The sequence below is a fragment of the Panulirus ornatus genome, chromosome 45 (genome assembly GCF_036320965.1).
Source record: "Panulirus ornatus isolate Po-2019 chromosome 45, ASM3632096v1, whole genome shotgun sequence".
NCBI classification, from domain to species: Eukaryota; Metazoa; Arthropoda; class Malacostraca; order Decapoda; family Palinuridae; genus Panulirus; species Panulirus ornatus.
In genome coordinates, this window is record NC_092268.1 from 7,073,839 (window position 1) to 7,095,220 (window position 21,382).

Genomic DNA, 21,382 nt, shown 5'->3' on the forward strand with positions numbered 1-21,382 from the left:
ATGATCGTTATTCCAGCCTTATCAAACACAGGCGCTCTGGGTTGTTATAAATAACTAAGGTGGTCTATGGTTGTGGTCTGTTAAGAGTCTTACGGACCATCGCCCCCATGATTTAGCAGATGTATATAGTTTATATAAAAGAATTCAAATCATTGCAGTACGACACTCTCCACCCGGCAGTAAAAAGAGTTGCCACATACCCTCATAACCACCATCAATGTCTCTTTCATTAACAACCTAAATTCATCTCTCTCCGTGTTATCAATTAATACACTTCTTAATAATCTTATTATCTAACCTTTGAATTGTCTCAGAGTAATTATATCGTCGTTGATGGAAAATAATTACGACAGATTATCCATCGCCGCCATGAACTCTGGCAACAATCAAAAATGGCGGACGACATTGTGTGTGTGTGTATTAATTAATTTCTCATTCGTATGGCACTACGAGGATTTCTAATGGATAATCTGATACTTTTAAGCGCTCAAAAATATACTTTTTGATACTACTTTTTTATTTTGAAGTCCCCTAAATATATAGTTTTTGAAGTCTCTATGAGATGCGGCAACGCCCCGGCGAGGGGGGAGGGACCAGCCGCTCTACGTCACACGTCACGTGACCCACTAACGTTGAGTAGGTTATGGTGAACGAAGGCTTTGGCCATGGTTAACGAACGCTTTGGCCATGGTTAACGAACGCTTTGGCCATGGTTAACGAACGCTTGGCTACGGTTGACGAACGCTTGACTATGGTTAACGAACGATTGGCTATGGTTGACGATCACTTGGCTATGGTTAACGAACGACTGGCCATGATTAACGAACGCTTGGCTATGATTAACGATCGACTGGCGATGGTTAACGAACGACTGGCCATGACTAACGAACGCTTGGCCATGATTAACAAACGCTTGGCCATGATTAACGAATGCTTGGCTATGGTTGACGAACGCTTTAGCCATGGTTAACGAACACTCTGGCCATGGTTAACGAACGCTTTAACCATGGTTAACGAACGCTTTAGCCATGGTTAACGAACACTCTGGCCATGGTTAACGAACGCTTTAACCATGGTTAACGAACGCTTGGGCTATAGTTAACGAACGCTTTGGCCATGGTTAACGAAAGCTTTAACCATGATTAACACGGGCCATGGTTAACGAACGCTTTGGTCATGGTTAACGAACGCTTGGCCATGGTTAACGAACGCTTTAGCCATGGTTAACGAACGCTTTAGCCATGGTTAACGAACGCTTAGCCATGGATAACGAACGCTTTAACCATGGTTAACGAACGCTCTGGCCATGGTTAACGAACGCTTTGGCCATGGTTAACGAACGCTTGGCCATGGTTAACGAACCCTTTGGCCATGGTTAATGAACGCTTTGGCCATGGTTAACGAACGCTTTGATCATGATTAACGAACGCTTTGGCCATGGTTAACGAACGCTTTGACCATGGTTAACGAACGCTTTGACCATGGTTAACGAACACTTGGGCCAAGAAGAACACATAATGTTCTTATATGGCGATGATCGCCAACGGAAAGATGTTATTCAGCAAATTATATAATTTTATAATCATAATTGATGCATGGGTCCTATAATTCTCATCTCCCATTAAAAGGCAATTTCAAGGTCTTACTTAATCTTAATGAGCGTAAATGATCCACAAACTACCGAATGGGTAGTTATAATTGGACTCTATAGTTCTTTTACTGGCGAGACGTGTCAAGTATATGTAATATACTATGTAGGACTATATATCATAGTGACCCCTAAAATCTCGCGCTAGAAAAAGAAAATGGACCATAAACAGCAATGAAAGAAAACGGAAGGGATGACTATACTAAAATCCCCTTTCTCCTTAACTCGCACATTTTCTATGGGGTTATAGTGTCATAGGTTTTTACGCATTTTTGGAGGCTACGTCCTCAAATATACGCCTCCAAAATGAGACGAGATGGTCCGTGAAGCTCTCCAACCCTTACATAAATATATACATTTATTTTAGACTCAGCTTAATCTGTTATCAATTAACTGTAATAATTACACAAGGATGAGTTAGATGGAGCGAGTTAATGACTGAACAAGCTAATTACGCTAATTACCTAAGAGTTAATGACCTTCTGGGATAAGGGGGGCCTTAGGTGTGTGTGTGGGGGGGATTCCTTTGTATCAAGGGCGTAAGCCACAGACTTTTTTTCCCCCCCCCAGGTCCTCCTCCCGCCCCCCCACCCTCCAAAATAACCTCTCCGTCCAAAGTCATCAACTCCCACAACCCTTTCCTCCAGCTAACAACCCCTTCACAACACCCAGAGATAGCTAGACTCGCCATCTCCCGCGTTCGTGAGGTAGCGTCAGGGAAAAAGACGATCAAAGCAGTTAAGAGTCATTTATATTACCTACATATAAGACGCCATTCAAGCCAAAGTCATAATAATTACCTATACTTATATTAATTGGCAATGATCGTGTTTTCTGCTCTTCCTTTGATGACTATAATTAATCATAATTGCCTTCAAGCCCAAAGCCATTTGAAATGCATGTTTCAGTCTACTGCAACCATGTCGCCCACATCTGTTCCAATCTATGCCGCGCATGTCTCGCACCCTCTTGCATGTTCAGCCCCCCGCGCCCCCTTATTACCCAAACATCTTCTTCACTCCATCTTGATCACTCCTGTTGTTTGTAAACTACTCTACTCTTTCATAATTTATCTATTTTCTTTATATAAATGTCTGCTTTATCATTTTCTAATTCTACCACATCCCATGCAAGTTTTCCTTCGTTTTTCTTCCAAATTTTCTTACTTTTGAGTTCAGTTCCACCCACATCCGACCCTGGTTCATGCCGTGGTTCATTTGGGCTTCGATTCCACTGGTCTAGAACCGTTTTCTATCGTTTGTAACCTTCTAGCCAGCATCTCGTTTTCTTCATTGAGATCTCCAACTTCTTGGTCCAAATCTGCGACTTGGATCTCCTTCTCTTCTAGTTCTTTCTCCATCGCATCCTGGAAAAAATAAATGATAAAAATAATGATAATGAAATTACCATGTTTCTATTCTTGTGTCATATAATTCATGGGTTTATTGGCTTTCCCTTTATATATACAAAATAACCAATTTCTCATATGATCATAACCAACGTCTCATATTGTTATAACCAATTTCTAAGATCATCATAACCAACTTATATCAGCATAACCAACTTCTCAGATCATAACCAACTTCTCACATCATCATAACCAAGTTCTCAGATTATCTGACTGACATCTGCAGGGAACTAGTGCGTGTGATTGGGAGATGGACAAGAGGAAGTGGCACGAAATTAGGGGGAAGACACAGGATGTGGAAAAGAGGATAAATAAGAGATGCTGTGGGAAATTATCAACAGACTCTGGAGAGAATCTAAGATACTTTGAAAGGAAGAAAAAAGTGTGAAGAAAACGGGCAAAGAAGAGGAGACGGGAGGTGGACTGAGTATTTGGAAGGACCAATGATCATGGTGGAAACTACTAAATGATAAGGGTGGCAGATGTGGGGCGTTTGAGGCGTGGAATCATGAGAGGCGACACTTATGGCATGTGGGTTAGAGACAAGAGAGAGGAAGTGGTGAAAGACTTGTGGAAGATGAAGTGTGGCAAAGCGGCTGGAATGGATAGGATTGCAGTAAATTCCTCAAGAAAGAGGGTGACTGTGTTGATCATATGTTAGTTAGGGTTTTAAAAGTCTATATGGCTCAAGATGGAATAGGTGAGGAGTGGTGAAATCCCTTAGAGTCCCAATGTACTAGTTAAAAGGCAAAGGGATGGGGGTGAAAAATGAACATCTAAATTAACTTGTATGGAAAAGTAGTGATTGAGAGGATGGTGGCATGAACAGAACATCAGATTTGGGAGGAAAAAAACATGGCTTCAAGAGTGGAATAGGATGAGATCATGAGGTGTTTGTTTTGAAGTATTTGTGGAAAAAATACTTCATTAAAAAAAGAATGGACTTGTAGGTAGCATTTGTGGGAATGGAGAACGAAAGGGATAAGGTTAATGGAGATGCCCTGTGGAAGGACTTACGAATATATGGTGTGGGAGGAAAGCTATGAAACAAAGAGTTAGGCATATGGGAGAGACATATGGCATCCACAAATAATTCTTTAAATATCTATGATGAAGGTGAATTTTTGGAAGGGTGTGACTAGTTTGCAGTCTGCTAAAAGTGGAGGAAGGTTGGTTGGACAACAGGGGGTCATATACTATTTGCTGATGATACCTCTCTATCTCTATCTCTCTCTGGGCAGCAGACGTGAGTGAGAAACTGTAGAAGCTGGTGTCTGAGAGATGTGCGAAAGAGAGGAGAAAGTTGAAAGATATTGCTAATAATGTGATAAAGATTAGCAGGGGAGAGAAACAGGTCTGTTTGGGGCATAAATGAAGAGAACCTGCACCAAGTGCAGGACTTTAGTTACATGGGAGTCCAAATGGCAGTAAAGTAGGCCACAGGGTGGGTCAGGGGGCGATGGTCCTGGCTGTACGGAGATGGGTGTGGAAGGAGAAGCCACTGTCTATGTGGGCAAGAGTGTGTTTGATGGTACACTTTGTCCTGATGGTGTTGCAAAAAAAAAAGAAAAGAAATGCTTGAACACAACAATATGATGAGGGTTGGTTGAGTACACCTTTCCAATCATCCACTCTGCCCCAGAAAGCCTAAGTACACTCAGCTGACCTCCATAATGCTGACACACATATGAGGGGACTATTCTTGCTCTCCACCAGCCACACCTCAGATCCCCCACCACATCCCATTCCAAAAAAGGCTCACATGACCTCCAAAATGTACTCAAATATTTGAATGACTCCCACATATACGTACAATATATATATATATATATATATATATATATATATATATATATATATATATATATATATATATATATATATATATATATATATATATATGAAAAGATCACATTTGAGTGCGTGACCAAGCATATTCCTATATATCCACTGGCAAATGAAACGCAATAAATTCCCAAGTGCACTTTCGTGTAATGATCACATCATCATCATCAGGGGAGATACAGGAAAGAAATATAACAGTCACTTGATATATAGGGAAGAGACGTAGTTTGGACGCCACTTGGTAAATATATGTTTACCAAAGGGGGTCCTAGCTACGTCTCTTCGTTGTATATCAAGTGACTGTTATATTTCTCCCTTGTATCTCCCCTGATGATGTGATCATGACACGAAAGTGCACTTGGGAACTTATAGCGTCTTCGTTGTATATCAAGTGACTGTTATATTCTCCCTTGTATCTCCCCTGATGATAATGATGTGATTATGACACGAAAGTGCACTTGGGAACTTACAGCGTTTCACTTCCCAGTGGACAGATAGGAATATGACTTGGTCACTTATTTGTGATCTTTTCAAACAATATTAATGACTTACCAGAAGGAATGGTTGACAGAGGACCTGGGCAGCAGTGGGTCTGTTGAATGGATCTTCTTGAAGCAGTGATTCCACCAACTTCTTATATTCGTCGCTAAAACCTCCCGGAACCTCGACCTATGGAGGGTTAAATCGTGATTCTCTTTGGCTGGAATTGAGTATTATACAAGCCTTCCTACAGCCAGGTTCGAACCCAGGACCCCTTGAGTGGCAGGCGGGAGCGCTACGTAAAAGTTCCCGGGTTCGAGTCTGGCTGTTGGAAGTTTGTATGGTATATGGAAGTGAGCGTTCATATGCACTATATTCGTGTGTGTGTATATATATATATATATATATATATATATATAAGAGTCCACGGGGAAAATGAATAACACGATAAGTTGCCAAGTGCACATTCGTGTAACAATCACATCACATGTGATTGTTTATCAAATGGTGTCTTAGCTTCGTCTCTTCGATGTATATCAAGTGACTGTTATATTTCTCTCTTGTGTCTCCCCTGATGATGTGATTATGACACGAAAGTGCACTTGGGAACCTATAGTGTTTCATTTTCCCCGTAAACTCATAGGAATATATATATATATATATATATATATATATATATATATATATATATATATATATATATATATATATATATATATATATATATGCATAAAATAAGACATAGTGAGTATTTTCGTTCAACATATCCTCAAATATAACGTCTAACACAAAAATTAGAAGATATTTTCTTGTCTAACAACAAAATGCCAAGATATTATCTTGTCTAATAACAAAAAGGCCAAGATATTATCTTGTCTAACAACAAAATGCCAAGATATTATCTTGTCTAATAACAAAAAGGCCAAGATATTATCTTGTCTAACAACAAAATGCCAAGATATTATCTTGTCTAATAACAAAAAGGCCAAGATATTATCTTGTCTAATAACAAAATGCCAAGATATTATCTTGTCTAATAACAAAAAGGCCAAGATATTATCTTGTCTAACAACAAAATGCCAAGATATTATCTTGTCTAATAACAAAAAGGCCAAGATATTATCTTGTCTAATAACAAAAAGGCCAAGATATTATCTTGTCTAATAACAAAATGCCAAGATATTATCTTGTCTAATAACAAAAATGCCAAGATATTATCTTGTCTAATAACAAAAAGGCCAAGATATTATCTTGTCTAATAACAAAATGCCAAGATATTATCTTGTCTAATAACAAAAATGCCAAGTTACTTTTTTGGCTGAATGTACAAGTCAAGAGGAACTGGATCTCGAAGGGTGAACTTTACCTGGCCATATGGCAATCCTCGTTTAAGGGTCACCAGCTCATAGAGACAACAGCCAAAACCCCACATGTCTGCTTTGGCGTCGTAAGGCACACCTTGCAACACCTCTGGGCTCTGGTGGGGGTGAAGATAGAGCTATGCTTATAATGTTTACTGAAGACATGCATAAATAGATTGTACTACAGTAAGGGTGACATAATGTAGTACATGGTAATTGTACTACAGTACTAGAGGGGGGGGGGGAGGGGATTCCTAGGGTTAACCCCCCCCCCCCCCCAAGAGACTCACCATGTAAGCTGGGGTGCCGAGCAGGGTTCGAACCTTGGAGTCCACTTCTAGGTTTCGAGCCAAGCCGAAGTCCCCAAGTTTGATGGTGTTGGCGCCAGCCAGAAAAATGTTCGAGGGTTTCAGGTCCCGGTGGATGACGCTACGCGTGTGGATGAACTGCAAGTGGAAGAGGTGGATGAACAAGATGTTCCACTGTGGTTAATGAACAGTTCATGAACAAGATGGGGGAGGGGGGGGCCTTTGGGGGGGTAGGTAGGTGGGTAAGGGGGGTGGGTGAGGGGTGGTCTGTGTGCGCGAGCGCGCGCGCGCCAGGCTTCACATCTCTCTCTCTCTCTCTCTCTCTCTCTCTCTCTCTCTCTCTCTCTCTCTCTCTCTCTCTCTCTCTCTCTCCAATATTTCTTTTTCTTGGTCACTCTGAAGTGAAAAGAAAAGAAGATAGGAGTGACGAAGAGAGGAATGTTTTCTGGGAGTGAGTGAGTGAGTGCGTGTTTGCTATAACCATTTAATGCAAGGAACTGATTCATTCTCATAGGAGATTTATATGCAAGGTTTGGCTATGTACGTATGAGGTTGTTGTCCACAACAGTTGCCCACACAAAGTCCAATCCGGGCCTGCTGGTTTCTAAGTCTCCAGCAACATTTGTACTCAGTATTATCGCCAAAGAGCGTCTCTTTCCCTTCCTTTTCTCACTGCAAACCACCATAAAGTACAAGGAGGGAAAGAGTTCATCGAGCACAATAGCTCCTTAATCCTCGAGCACATAGCTCCTTAATCCTCGAGCACATAGCTCCTTAATCCTCGAGCACATAGCTCCTTAATCCTCGAACACATAGCTCCTTAACCCTCGAGCACATAGCTCCTTAATCCTCGAGCACATAGCTCCTTAATACTCGAGCACACAGCTCCTAAATACTCGAGCACATAGCTCCTTAATCCTCGAGCACATAGCTCCTTCATCCCAGACAAACTGAGGTGTTAAGAAAATCTCAAAAACTCTCCCCCTCGAACACCCTTCTGGTTCTGGTGCCAATGCGAAGGGCGACCGGCAGGATCAAGTCATCCTCGAGAACTTACCTTGAGCGCTAAGCATAGCTTCAAGGTCCAGCGATGGACCAGCTTCTCCTCGAAGGGGAGTCCCGTCTCCAACTGCTCCGCGATCCGTTTGGCCAAATCCCCTCCATCACAATATTCCATGTAGATGTGGAGACTTTTCCCCACAAACCCTCCACCCTGAAACCACATAAGAAGGATGAGACTCTATCCATTCCAATTCCTCTCACCACAAGCCAGACACTATTTACCATGGGGGACACCAAGAGGGTAGAAATGGGTCCAAAGTTAAGCCCCCCTGCGCACCAATAAGGAGCAGGGAGTGGGGGAAGGAGTGGAGTCCAAACTCAACCAAAGTTAAGCCCCCTGCGCACCAATAAGGAGCAAGGGGGGAAGGAGTGAGTGGAGTCCAAACTGAACCAGAGACTTACTTTGTATGACACGATGTATGGATGACTCAGAGATTTCAACAGCTTGAATTCCCTGTGCGCATATTCTTGATGATGACGGGTGAGAGAAGATAAGTCGATCTGTGTGGAGGAAAAATACGAGTAAACATGCACTAGTTGGGCCAATTGGGACCATACTTAAATAACGACCATTTAGGTGAAATTGGACTAATTCTTGAGGATTTCAAAGGAAGGGAATGATGGGAAAAGCAAGTTTATTTACACCTGAGGTTAGGGTGTTCTTTTATATGGTTCTTGTGTGGGTGTTCATAACTCAAAAGGTTGTAACTTCTCTTTCTTTTCTTCCACCGGTGAGCTTTGGAACCCTTGCCCGCACTTCACAATGCATACCTCTTCATCACTATGCCTCACCTTCACTTCACCATGCATACTTCACCATCACTATACCTCACTTTCACTTCACCAGGCACACTTCACCATCACTATACCTCACCTTCACTTCACCAGGGACACTTCACCATCACTGTACCTCACTTTCACTTCACCAGGGACACTTCACCATCACTGTACCTCACTCTAACTTCACCAGGAACACTTCACCATCACTATACCTCACCTTCACTTCACCAGGTACACTTCAACATCACTGTACCTCACCTTCCCTTCACAAGGCACACTTCACCATCACTGTATCTCACTTTCCCTTCACCAGGGGCACTTCACCATCACTATACCTCACCTTCCCTTCACCAGGCACACTTCACCATCACTATACCTCACCTTCACTTCACCGGGGACACTTCACCATCACTATATCTCACCTTCACTTCACCGAGGACACTTCACCATCACTATACCTCACCTTCCCTTCACCAGGCACACTTCACCATCACTATACTCACCTTCACTTCATCAGGGACACTTCACCATCACTATACCTCACCTTCACTTCATCAAGCACACTTCACCATCACTATACCTCACCTTCACTTCACCAGGCACACTTCACCATCACTATACCTCACTTTCACTTCACCGGGGACACTTCACCATCACTATACCTCACCTTCACTTCACCGGGGACACTTCACCATCACTATACCTCACCTTCACTTCATCAGGCACACTTCACCATCACTATACCTCACTTTCCCTTCACCAGGCACACTTCACCATCACTAAACCTCACCTTCACTTCACCAGGCACACTTCACCATCACTATACCTCACCTTCACTTCACCAGGCACACTTCACCATCACTATACCTCACCACTTCATCAGGCACACTTCACCATCACTATACCTCACCTTCACTTCATCAGGCACACTTCACCATCACTATACCTCACCTTCACTTCACCGGGGACACTTCACCATCACTATACCTCACCTTCACTTCACCGGGGACACTTCACCATCACTATACCTCACTTTCCCTTCACCACCACTAAACCATACCTTCTTCACCATCACTATACTTCACCTTCGCTTCACCATTACAATACCTCACCTTCACTTCACCATCACTATAACTCACCTTCACCATCACCATACCTCACCTTCACGTCACCATCACTATACCTCACCTTCACTTCACCTCACCTTCACCATCACAATACCTCACCTTCACTTCACCTCACCTTCACTTCACCATCACTATACCTCACAATCACCATCACCATCACCTTCACTATCACTATACCTCACCTTCACTTCACCATCACCATACCTCACCTTCACCATCACTATACCTCACCTTTACCATCACCTCACCTTCACTTCACCATCACCATACCTCACCATCACCATCACCTTCACTTCACCATCACAATACCTCACATTCACCATCACCTCACCTTCACCATCACAATACCTCACCATCACCATCACCTCACCTTCACTTCATCACTATTACTCACCTTCACCATCACCATACCTCACCATCACCATCACCTTCACCACCACTACACCTCACCTTCACTTCACCACCACAATACCTCACCTTCACTTAACAATCACCATACCTCACCTTCACCACCACTACACCTCACCTTCACTTCACCATCACTACACCTCACCTTCACTTCACCACCACAATACCTCACCTTCACTTAACCATCACCATACCTCACCATCACCTCACCTTCACCACCACTACACCTCACCTTCACTTCACCATCACTACACCTCACCTTCACTTCACCACCACAATACCTCACCTTCACTTAACCATCACCATACCTCACCATCACCTCACCTTCACCACCACTACACCTCACCTTCACTTCACCATCACTACACCTCACCTTCACTTCACCACCACAATACCTCACCTTCACTTAACCATCACCATACCTCACCTTCACCATCACTTCACCACCACTACACCTCACCTTCACTTCACCATCACCATACCTCACCTTCACCATCACCATCACTTCACCACCACTACACCTCACCTTCACTTCACCACAATACCTCACCTTCACTTCACCATCACCATACCTCACCTTCACCATCACTTCACCACCACTACACCTCACCTTCACTTCACCATCACCATACCTCACCTTCACCATCACTTCACCACCACTACACCTCACCTTCACTTCACCACCACAATACCTCACCTTCACTTCACCATCACCATACCTCACCTTCACCATCACCATCACTTCACCACCACTACACCTCACCTTCACTTCACCACCACAATACCTCACCTTCACTTAACCATCACCATACCTCACCTTCACCATCACTTCACCACCACAATACCTCACCTTCACTTCACCACCACAATACCTCACCTTCACTTCACCACCACAATACCTCACCTTCACTTAACCATCACCATACCTCACCATCACCTCACCTTCACCACCACTACACCTCACCTTCACTTCACCACCACAATACCTCACCTTCACTTCACCATCACAATACCTCACCTTCACTTCACCATCACCATACCTCACCATCACCTCACCTTCACCACCACTACACCTCACCTTCACTTCACCACCACCATACCTCACCTTCACCATCACCTCACCTTCTTCACCACCAGTGGGCTCCCCCAGCCTTCACCAGGTAGACCAGGCCAAAACTTCCTTCACCCAGCTTACGACACTCCGTCATGTTCTCTAGCTTGAGCTGAAGACAGATGAGAAAAAGCTTGAGCTACATGGACCAGCTGTTGATAAATATGACATATAGAACATCAGCTTAAGTCAACTGTGAGTCACAAATCAAGTGATTTGAACCTTGAACTCAATGGTTGAACCTCAGTACTTCAAACTTTCAACTCAAGAGGTTTAAACCTACTTTAACTCGATGGTTCGAACCTCAGTACTTCAAACTTTCAACTCAAGAGGTTTAAACCTACTTTAACTCGATGGTTCGAACCTCAGTACTTCAAACTTTTAACTCAAGAGGTTTAAACCTACTTTAACTCGATGGTTCGAACCTCAGTACTTCAAACTTTCAACTCAAGAGGTTTAAACCTACTTTAACTCGATGGTTCGAACCTCAGTACTTCAAACACCAATTAACTTCTGAGGTTCGAACCTCAGTACTTCAAACCCTTAAACTCAGAGGTTTAAACCTCTTTAACTCATGGTTCGAACCTCAGTACTTCAAACCTTTCAACTCAAAAGGGTCAAACCCTTTAACTCGAAGGTTTAATACCTCAACTTTAACTCTAAGGTTTAAACCCCTACTTTAAACCGTGTTCGAACCTCCATGCTTTCAAACCTTTAACTCAAGGGTTTAAACCTCTTTAACTCGAGGATCGAACCTCAGCACTTCAAACCTTTAACTCAAAGGGTTTAAACCCCTAGCTACATAACCGCTGTTGATACTCAGTACTTAGAACTCATTAACTCAAGTGTTCAAATCATATTGAACCTTGAACTCGAATGGTTCGAACCTCAGTACTTCAAACTTTTAACTCAAGAGGTTTAAACCTACTTTAACTCGATGGTTCGAACCTCAGTACTTCAAACTTTTAACTCAAGAGGTTTAAACCTATTTAACTCGATGGTTCGAACCTCAGTACTTCAAACTTTTAACTCAAGAGGTTTAAACCTACTTTAACTCGATGGTTCGAACCTCAGTACTTCAAACTTTTAACTCAAGAGGTTTAAACCTACTTTAACTCGATGGTTCGAACCTCTAGTACTTCAAACCCTTAACTCTGAGGTTCAACCCTCAGTACTTCAAACCCTTAAACTCAGGGGTTTAAACCTCCTTTAACTCAGAGGTTCGAACCTCAGTACTTCAAACCCTTAACTCAGTGGTCCGACCCTTTATCTCAAGAGGTTTAAACCTCCTTTAACTCTAAGGTTTCAAACCCCAGTACTTTCAAACCCTTTAACTCCATGTTTTCGAACCTCCATTAACTCAGGGGTTCAAACCTCTTTAACTCGAGACTCAAACCTCAGCATTCAAACCCTTAACTCTAAAGTTCAAACCCCAGTAATTCAAACCCTTTAACTCCAGGTTTTCGAACCTCCATTAACTCAGGGGTTCAAACCTCCTTTAACTCAGAGGTTCGAAGCTCTTTAACTCTGAGGTTCAAACCAAAGTAGTACTTCAAACCCTTAACTCAGAGGTTCAAACCTCCTTTAACTCAAGAGGTTCGAATCACAGTACTTTCAAACCCTTTAACTCAGAGGTTCAAACCACAATACTTCAAACCCTTAACTCAGAGGTTCAAACCTCCTTTAACCCTGAGGTTCAAACCCCAGTACTTCAAACCTTTTAACTCAGAGGTTTAAACCTCCTTTAACTCAAGAGGTTCAAACCTCAGTACTTCAAACATTTAACCCTGAGGTTCAAACCACAGTATTTCAAACCCTTAACTCAGAGGTTCAAACCCCATTACTTTCAAACCCTTTAACTCCAGGTTTTCGAACCTCCATTAACTCAGAGGTTCAAACCTCTTTAACTCACAGGTTCAAACCTCTTTAACTCAGAGGTTCAAACCACAGTGCTTCAAACCCTTAACTTTAAGGTTTCAAACCTCAGTACTTCAAACCTTTAACTCAGAGGTTCAAACCTCCTTTAACTCAGAGGTTCAAACCTCCTTTAACTCAGAGGTTCAAACCTCCTTTAACTCAGGGGTTCAAACCTCCTTTAACTCAGAGGTTCAAACCTCCTTTAACTCAGAGGTTCAAACCTCCTTTAACTCAGAGGTTCAAACCTCCTTTAACTCAGAGGTTCAAACCTCCTTTAACTCAGGGGTTCAAACCTCCTTTAACTCAGAGGTTCAAACCTCCTTTAACTGAGGTTCAAACCTCCTTTAACTCAGAGGTTCAAACCTCCTTTAACTCAGAGGTTCAAACCTTTAACTCAGAGGTTCAAACCTCCTTTAACTCAGAGGTTCAAACCTCCTTTAATTCAGAGGTTCAAACCTCCTTTAACTCAGAGGTTCAAACCTCCTTTAACTCAGAGGTTCAAACCTCCTTTAACTCAGAGGTTCAAACCTCCTTTAACTCAGAGGTTCAAACCTCCTTTAACTCAGAGGTTCAAACCTCCTTTAACTCAGAGGTTCAAACCTTTAACTCAGAGGTTCAAACCTCCTTTAACTCAGAGGTTCAAACCTCCTTTAACTCAGAGGTTCAAACCTCCTTTAACTCAGAGGTTCAAACCTCCTTTAACTCAGAGGTTCAAACCTCCTTTAACTCAGAGGTTCAAACCTCCTTTAACTCAGAGGTTCAAACCTCCTTTAACTCAGAGGTTCAAACCTCCTTTAACTCAGAGGTCTAAACCTCCTTTAACCCTGAGGTTTCAAACCCCAGTACTTTCAAACCCTTTAACTCCAGGTTTTCGAACCTCCTTTAACTTGTGGTGTAGATAACTTGCTATGTCTCGGTTACCGGCCTCGCGTGCCTTATCTCGAGATGTGGAGCCCTTCTTGTCCCTGGCGTGGAGCAGAGCGCCTCGCTCCACAAGCCACTCCACCGCCTCCATGTTGCCATGCTCGGCCGCCAGGTGGAGCGGGGTGGAGCCGTCTTCCGAGGTTCGAACCTTGATGCTGAAGTGTTGGTTCCACATGAGTTGCAGCACTGCCACATGCCCTCCCACCGAGGCCCAGTGGACAGCTTGTAACCCTGCAAGTGGAGGAGGTGGAGCAGGGGGTTGATAATGAGGTGGAGGTGGAGGAGGAGTTGATAATTATCTGCAGGAGGTGGAGGTGTTAATAATCACCTGGAGGGTGGAGGAGGGGTTAATAATCACCTGGAGGGTGGAGGAGGTGTTAATAATAATCTGGTGGAGGTGGAGGAGGGGTTAATAATAATCTGGTGGAGGAGGAGGGGTTAATAATCACCTGGAGGGTGGAGGAGGTGTTAATAATAATCTGGTGGAGGTGGAGGAGGGGTTAATAATAATCTGGTGGAGGTGGAGGGGTTAATAATCACCTGGAGGGTGGAGGAGGTGTTAATAATAATCTGGTGGAGGTGGAGGGGTTAATAATCACCTGGAGGGTGGAGGAGGTGTTAATAATAATCTGGTGGTGGTGGAGGTGTTAATAATAATCTGGTGGAGGTGGAGGAGGTGTTAATAATAATCTGGTGGAGGTGGAGGAGGGGTTAATAATAATCTGGTGGAGGTGGAGGAGGGGTTAATAATAATCTGGTGGAGGTGGAGGAGGGGTTAATAATAATCTGGTGGAGGTGGAGGAGGGGTTAATAATAATCTGGTGGAGGTTGAGGAGGTGTTAATAATAATCTGGTGGAGGTGGAGGAGGTGTTAATAATAATCTGGTGGAGGTGGAGGAGGGTTAATAATAATCTGGTGGAGGTGGAGGAGGGGTTAATAATAATCTGGTGGAGGTGGAGGGGTTAATAATAATCTGGTGGAGGTGGAGGAGGGGTTAATAATAATCTGGTGGAGGTGGAGAAGGGGTTAATAATAATCTGGTGGAGGTGGAGGAGGGGTTAATAATAATCTGGTGGAGGTGAGGAGGGGTTAATAATAATCTGGTGGAGGGAGGAGGGGTTAATAATAATCTGGTGGAGGTGAAGGAGGGGGTTAATAATAATCTGGTGGAGGTGGAGGGGTTAATAATACACCTGGAGGTGGGGGTGTTAATATAATCTGGTGAGGTGGGGGTAATAATACTGGGTGGAGGGGGTTAATATAATCTGGGGTGGAGGAGTGTTAATAATAATCTGGTGGGGTGGAGGGGTTAATAATCTGGGGGTGAGGAGGGTTAATATAATCTGGTGGAGGTGGAGGGGTTAATAATACTGGGGGTGGAGGGGTGTTTAAAATCTGGGGGGGAGGTGTTATAATATCTGGTGGGTGGAGGAGGGTTAATAATAATCTGGTGGAGGTGAGGGTTAATAATACGGGGTGAGAGGGTTAATAATATCGGTGGGGTGAGAGGGTTAATAATAATCTGGTGGAGGTGGAGGGGTTAATAATAATCTGGTGGAGGTGAGAGGGTTAAAATAATCTGTGAGGTGGAGGAGGGTTAATAATAACTGGTGGGTGGGAGGGTTAATAATAATCTGTGGAGGTGGAGGAGGTTAATAATAATCTGGTGAGTGGGGAGGGTTAATAATAATCTGGTGAGGGAGAGGGTTATAATAATCTGGTGGAGGTGGAGGAGGTTAATAATAATCGGTGAGGTGGAGAGGGTTAATAATAATCTGTGGAGGTGGGGAGGGTTAATAATAATCTGGTGGAGTGAGGAGGGTTAATAATAATCTGGGTGAGGGAGGGTTAATAATACGTGAGGTGGAGGAGGGTTAATAATAATCTGGTGGAGGTGGAGGGTTAATAATAACTGGAGTGGGGAGGTTTAATAATACTGGGGTGGAGGAGGGTTAATAATAATCGTGGGGTGAGGTAATAACACTGGAGGTGAGGTGTTAATAATAATCTGGTGAGGTGGAGGAGGGTTATAATAATCTGGTGGAGGTGGAGGGTATAATCCTGGGGTGAGGTTTAATAATATCTGTGGAGGTGGAGGAGGGTTAATAATAATCTGGTGGAGGTGGAGGGGTTAATAATCACCTGGAGGGTGGAGGAGGGTTAATATAATCTGGTGGGGTGGAGGAGGGGTTAATAATAATCTGGTGGAGGGATGAGGGGTTAATAATAATCTGGTGGGGAGGAGGGTTAATAATAATCTGGGAGGTGAGGAGGGGTTAATAATAATCGGTGGAGGTGGAGGGTTAATAATAATCTGGTGAGGTAGGTGTTATAATAATCTGGTGGAGGTGAGGGGTGTAATAATAATCTGTGAGGTGGAGGAGGTTAATAATAACTGGTGGAGGTGGAGGAGGTTTAATAATAATCTGGTGGAGGTGGAGGAGGGGTTAATAATAATCTGGTGAGGTGAGGAGGTATAAACTGTGGAGGTTATAATAATCGTGGAGGTGGAGGGTTTAATAATAACTGAGTGGAGAGGTGTTAATAAAATCTGGTGGTGGGGAGGGTTATATAATCTGGTGGAGGGGAGAGGTATATAATCTGGTGGGTGGAGGAGGGTAATAAATCTGGGGTGGAGGGTGTTAATATAACTGGTGAGGTGAGGAGGTTAATATATCTGGTGGAGTGGAGAGGTGTTAATAATAATCTGTGGGAGGAGGTGTTATAATAATGGGTGAGGTGGGGAGGGGTTAATAATAATTGGTGGAGGTGGGAGGGTGTTAATATATTGGTGGAGTGGAGGAGTGTTAATAATAATCTGGTGGAGGTGAAGGGGGTAGTAATAATCTGGTGGGGAGAGGTGTTAATTAATCTGGTGGAGGTGGAGGAGGGGTTATAATAATCGTGGAGGTGGAGGGGTTAATAATCACTGGAGGGTGGAGGGGGTTAATAATAATCTGGTGGAGGTGGAGGAGGTGTATAATATATACGGTGGAGGAGGGAGGGTTATTAATAATTGAGTGGAGGATGGAGGAGGGGTAATTAATAAAATCTGTGGAGGTGGAGGAGGGGTTAATAATAATGGGTGGAGGTGGAGGAGGGGTTAATAATAATCTGGTGGAGGTGGGGGGTTAATAATCACCTGGGGTGGGAGGAGGTGTTAATAATAATGTGGGTGGAGGTTAGGAGGGTGTTAATAATAATCTGGTGGAGGTGGAGGAGGGGTTAATAATAATCTGGTGGAGTGGGAGGGTTAATATAATCACCTGGAGGAGGTGGAGGAGGGTGTTAATAATAATCTGGTGGAGGTGGAGGAGGGGTTAATAATAATTGGTGGAGGTGGAGGAGGGTTAATAATAATCTGGTGGGGGTGGAGGAGGGTTAATAATAATCTGGTGGGGGGTGGAGATGGGGTGTTATAATAATCTGGTGGAGGTGGAGAGGGGTTAAATAATAATCTGGTGGAGGTGGAGGAGGTGTTAATAAAATCTGGTGGAGGTGGAGGAGGGTGAATATAATAATGATGATGGTGGAGGAGGGTGTAATACATAATCTGGTGGAGGTGGAGGAGGGGTTAATAATAATCTGGTGGAGGTGGAGGAGGGGTTAATAATAATCTGGTGGAGGTGGAGGAGGGGTTAATAATAATCTGGTGGAGGTGGAGGAGGGGTTAATAATAATCTGGTGGAGGTGGAGGAGGGGTTAATAATAATCTGGTGGAGGTGGAGGAGGGGTTAATAATAATCTGGTGGAGGTGGAGGAGGGTTAATAATAATCTGGTGGAGGTGGAGGAGGGTTAATAATAATCTGGTGGAGGTGGAGGAGGGTTAATAATAATCTGGTGGAGGTGGAGGAGGGTTAATAATAATCTGGTGGAGGTGGAGGAGGGGTTAATAATAATCTGGTGGAGGTGGAGGAGGGTTAATAATAATCTGGTGGAGGTGAGGAGGGGTTAATAATAATCTGGTGGAGGTGGAGGAGGGGTTAATAATAATCTGGTGGAGGGAGGGAGGAGGGGATTAATAATAATCTGGTGGAGGGGAGGAGGTTAATAATAATCTGGGGAGGTGAGAGGGTTAATAATAATCTGGTGGTGGTGGAGGAGGGGTTAATAATAATCTGGTGGAGGTGGAGGAGGTGTTAATAATAATCTGGTGGAGGTGGAGGAGGGGTTAATAATAATCTGGTGGAGGTGGAGGAGGTGTTAATAATAATCTGGTGGAGGTGGAGGAGGTGTTAATAATAATCTGGTGGAGGAGGGTTAATAATAATCTGTGGGTGGAGGATGTTAATAATAATCTGGTGGAGGTGGAGGAGGTGTTAATAATAATCTGGTGGAGGAGGAGGGGTTGATAATCACCAGCTGCAGGTGGTGGAGGAGGGGTTGATCATCACCAGCTGTGTGTATGTACATATATATATATATATACAAGATCGAGACCATAGTGTCTGACCATGAGTTACTGACCTCGTGGAGACCACTATGGCCTGGTGTAGACCACTATGGCCTCGTGTACACCACTATGGCCTCATGTAAACCACTATGGCCTCGTGTACACCACTATGGCCTGGTGTAGACCACTATGGCCTCGTGTACACCACTATGGCCTCATGTAAACCACTATGGCCTCGTGTAAACCACTATGGCCTCATGTAAACCACTATGGCCTCGTGTACACCACTATGGCCTGGTGTAGACCACTATGGCCTCGTGTACACCACTATGGCCTCATGTAAACCACTATGGCCTCGTGTACACCACTATGGCCTCATGTAAACCACTATGGCCTCGTGTAAACCACTATGGCCTCATGTAAACCACTATGGCCTCGTGTACACCACTATGGCCTCATGTAAACCACTATGGCCTCGTGTACACCACTATGGCCTCATGTAAACCACTATGACCTCGTGTAGTCCCCACTATGGCCTCGTGTAAACCACTATGGCCTCATGTAAACCACTATGACCTCGTGTAGTCCCCACTATGGCCTCGTGTAAACCACTATGGCCTCATGTAAACCACTATGACCTCGTGTAGTCCCCACTATGGCCTCGTGTAAACCCACCATGGCCCTGTGTCAGGTAAACTTACCATACGCTGTGGCCTTCCTGCTGGCCCTGTGGTCCAATAATAACCTGACCACCTCAGCGTGGCCACCCCAGGACGAGAGATGGAGCAGTGTCAGACCTGAGGATACATGAGGATACATATGACTGGATGTAGTAATGTCAGACCTGAGGATACATATGACAGGATGTGGTAGTGTCTGGCCACATGAGGATACATATGACTGGATGTAGTAGTGTCTGGCCACATGAGGATACATATGACTGGATGTAGTAATGTCAGACCTGAGGATACATGAGGATACATATGACTGGATGTAGTAATGTCAGACCTGAGGATACATATGACAGGATGTGGTAGTGTCTGGCCACATGAGGATACATATGACTGGATGTAGTAATGTCAGACCTGAGGATACATATGACAGGATGTGGTAGTGTCTGGCCACATGAGGATACATATGACTGGATGTAGTAGTGTCTGGCCACATGAGGATACATATGACTGGATGTAGTAATGTCAGACCTGAGGATACATATGACAGGATGGAGTAATGTCTGGCCTGATATAAGAGGATACATATGACTGGATGTAGTAATGTCAGACCTGAGGATACATATGACTGGATGTAGTAATGTCTGGCCTGATACAAGAGGATACATATGACTGGATGTAGTAATGTCTGACCTGATACAAGAGGATACATATGACTGGATGTAGTAATGTCTGACCTGATACAAGAGGATACATATGACTGGATGTAGTAATGTCTGACCTGATACAAGAGGATACATATGACTGGATGTAGTAATGTCTGACCTGAGTATACACGAAGATACATATGACTGAGTGTAGTACTGTCAGACCTGAGGATACATGATACATATGACTGGATGGAGTAATGTCTGAGTATACATGAAGATACATATGACTGGGTGTAGTACTGTCAGACCTGAGGATACATATGACGATGTAATGTCAGACCTGGGGATACATGAGGATACATATGACTAGGTGTAGCAGTGTCAGACCTGAGGATACATGAGGATACATATGACTGGGTGTAGTACTGTCAGACCTGAGGATACATGATACATATGACTGGATGTAGTACTGTCAGACCTGAGGATACATGAGGATACATATGACTGGGTGTAGTAGTCAGACCTGAGGATACATGAGGGGGGTTATAACACCGAACAAGGCCATTCCGCCGTTCAGGGAGGAGGGGCTGGTGGTGCATTGGACCATCAAATTCACATGAGCATTGTGAATACATGAATAGAAAACGTGTGGATACATGAACAGAAAACGTGGATATGAATTCACTTGAGCATTGTGAATACATGAATAGAAAACGTGTGGATACATGAATAGAAAACGTGGATATGAATTCACTGGAGCAATGGGAATACATGAATAGAAAACGTGTGGATACATGAATAGAAAACGTGGATATGAATTCACTTGAGCATTGGGAATACATGAATAGAAAACGTGTGGATACATGAATAGAAAACGTGGATATGAAATCACTTGAGCATTGTGAATACATGAATAGAAAACGTGTGGATACATGAATAGAAAACGTGGATATGAATTCACATGAGCATTGTGAATACATGAATAGAAAACGTGTGGATACATGAATAGAAAACGTGGATATCAATTCACTTGAGCATTGGGAATACATGAATAGAAAACGTGTGGATACATGAATAGAAAACGTGGATATGAAATCACTTGAGCATTGTGAATACATGAATAGAAAACGTGTGGATACATGAATAGAAAACGTGGATATGAATTCACATGAGCATTGTGAATACATGAATAGAAAACGTGTGGATACATGAATAGAAAACGTGGATATCAATTCACTTGAGCATTGTGAATACATGAATAGAAAACGTGTGGATACATGAATAGAA

The 21,382-nt window shown here is 43.4% G+C and overlaps 1 protein-coding gene across 1 annotated transcript in view; it reads right to left on the reverse strand.

The window, feature by feature from the left end:
• Positions 1 to 2,382: 2,382 nt before the first annotated feature.
• LOC139762892 (uncharacterized) overlaps positions 2,383 to 21,382 on the reverse strand; it is a 32,961-nt gene continuing 13,961 nt past the window's right edge. The window contains 10 exon segments of the mRNA XM_071688127.1: positions 2,383 to 3,014; positions 5,454 to 5,570; positions 6,748 to 6,858; positions 7,033 to 7,188; positions 8,108 to 8,263; positions 8,515 to 8,613; positions 9,953 to 9,982; positions 11,579 to 11,650; positions 14,333 to 14,610; positions 19,476 to 19,571. Of these exon segments, the coding sequence (XP_071544228.1) occupies positions 2,862 to 3,014; positions 5,454 to 5,570; positions 6,748 to 6,858; positions 7,033 to 7,188; positions 8,108 to 8,263; positions 8,515 to 8,613; positions 9,953 to 9,982; positions 11,579 to 11,650; positions 14,333 to 14,610; positions 19,476 to 19,571 (1,268 nt within the window). The 3' untranslated portion in view covers positions 2,383 to 2,861.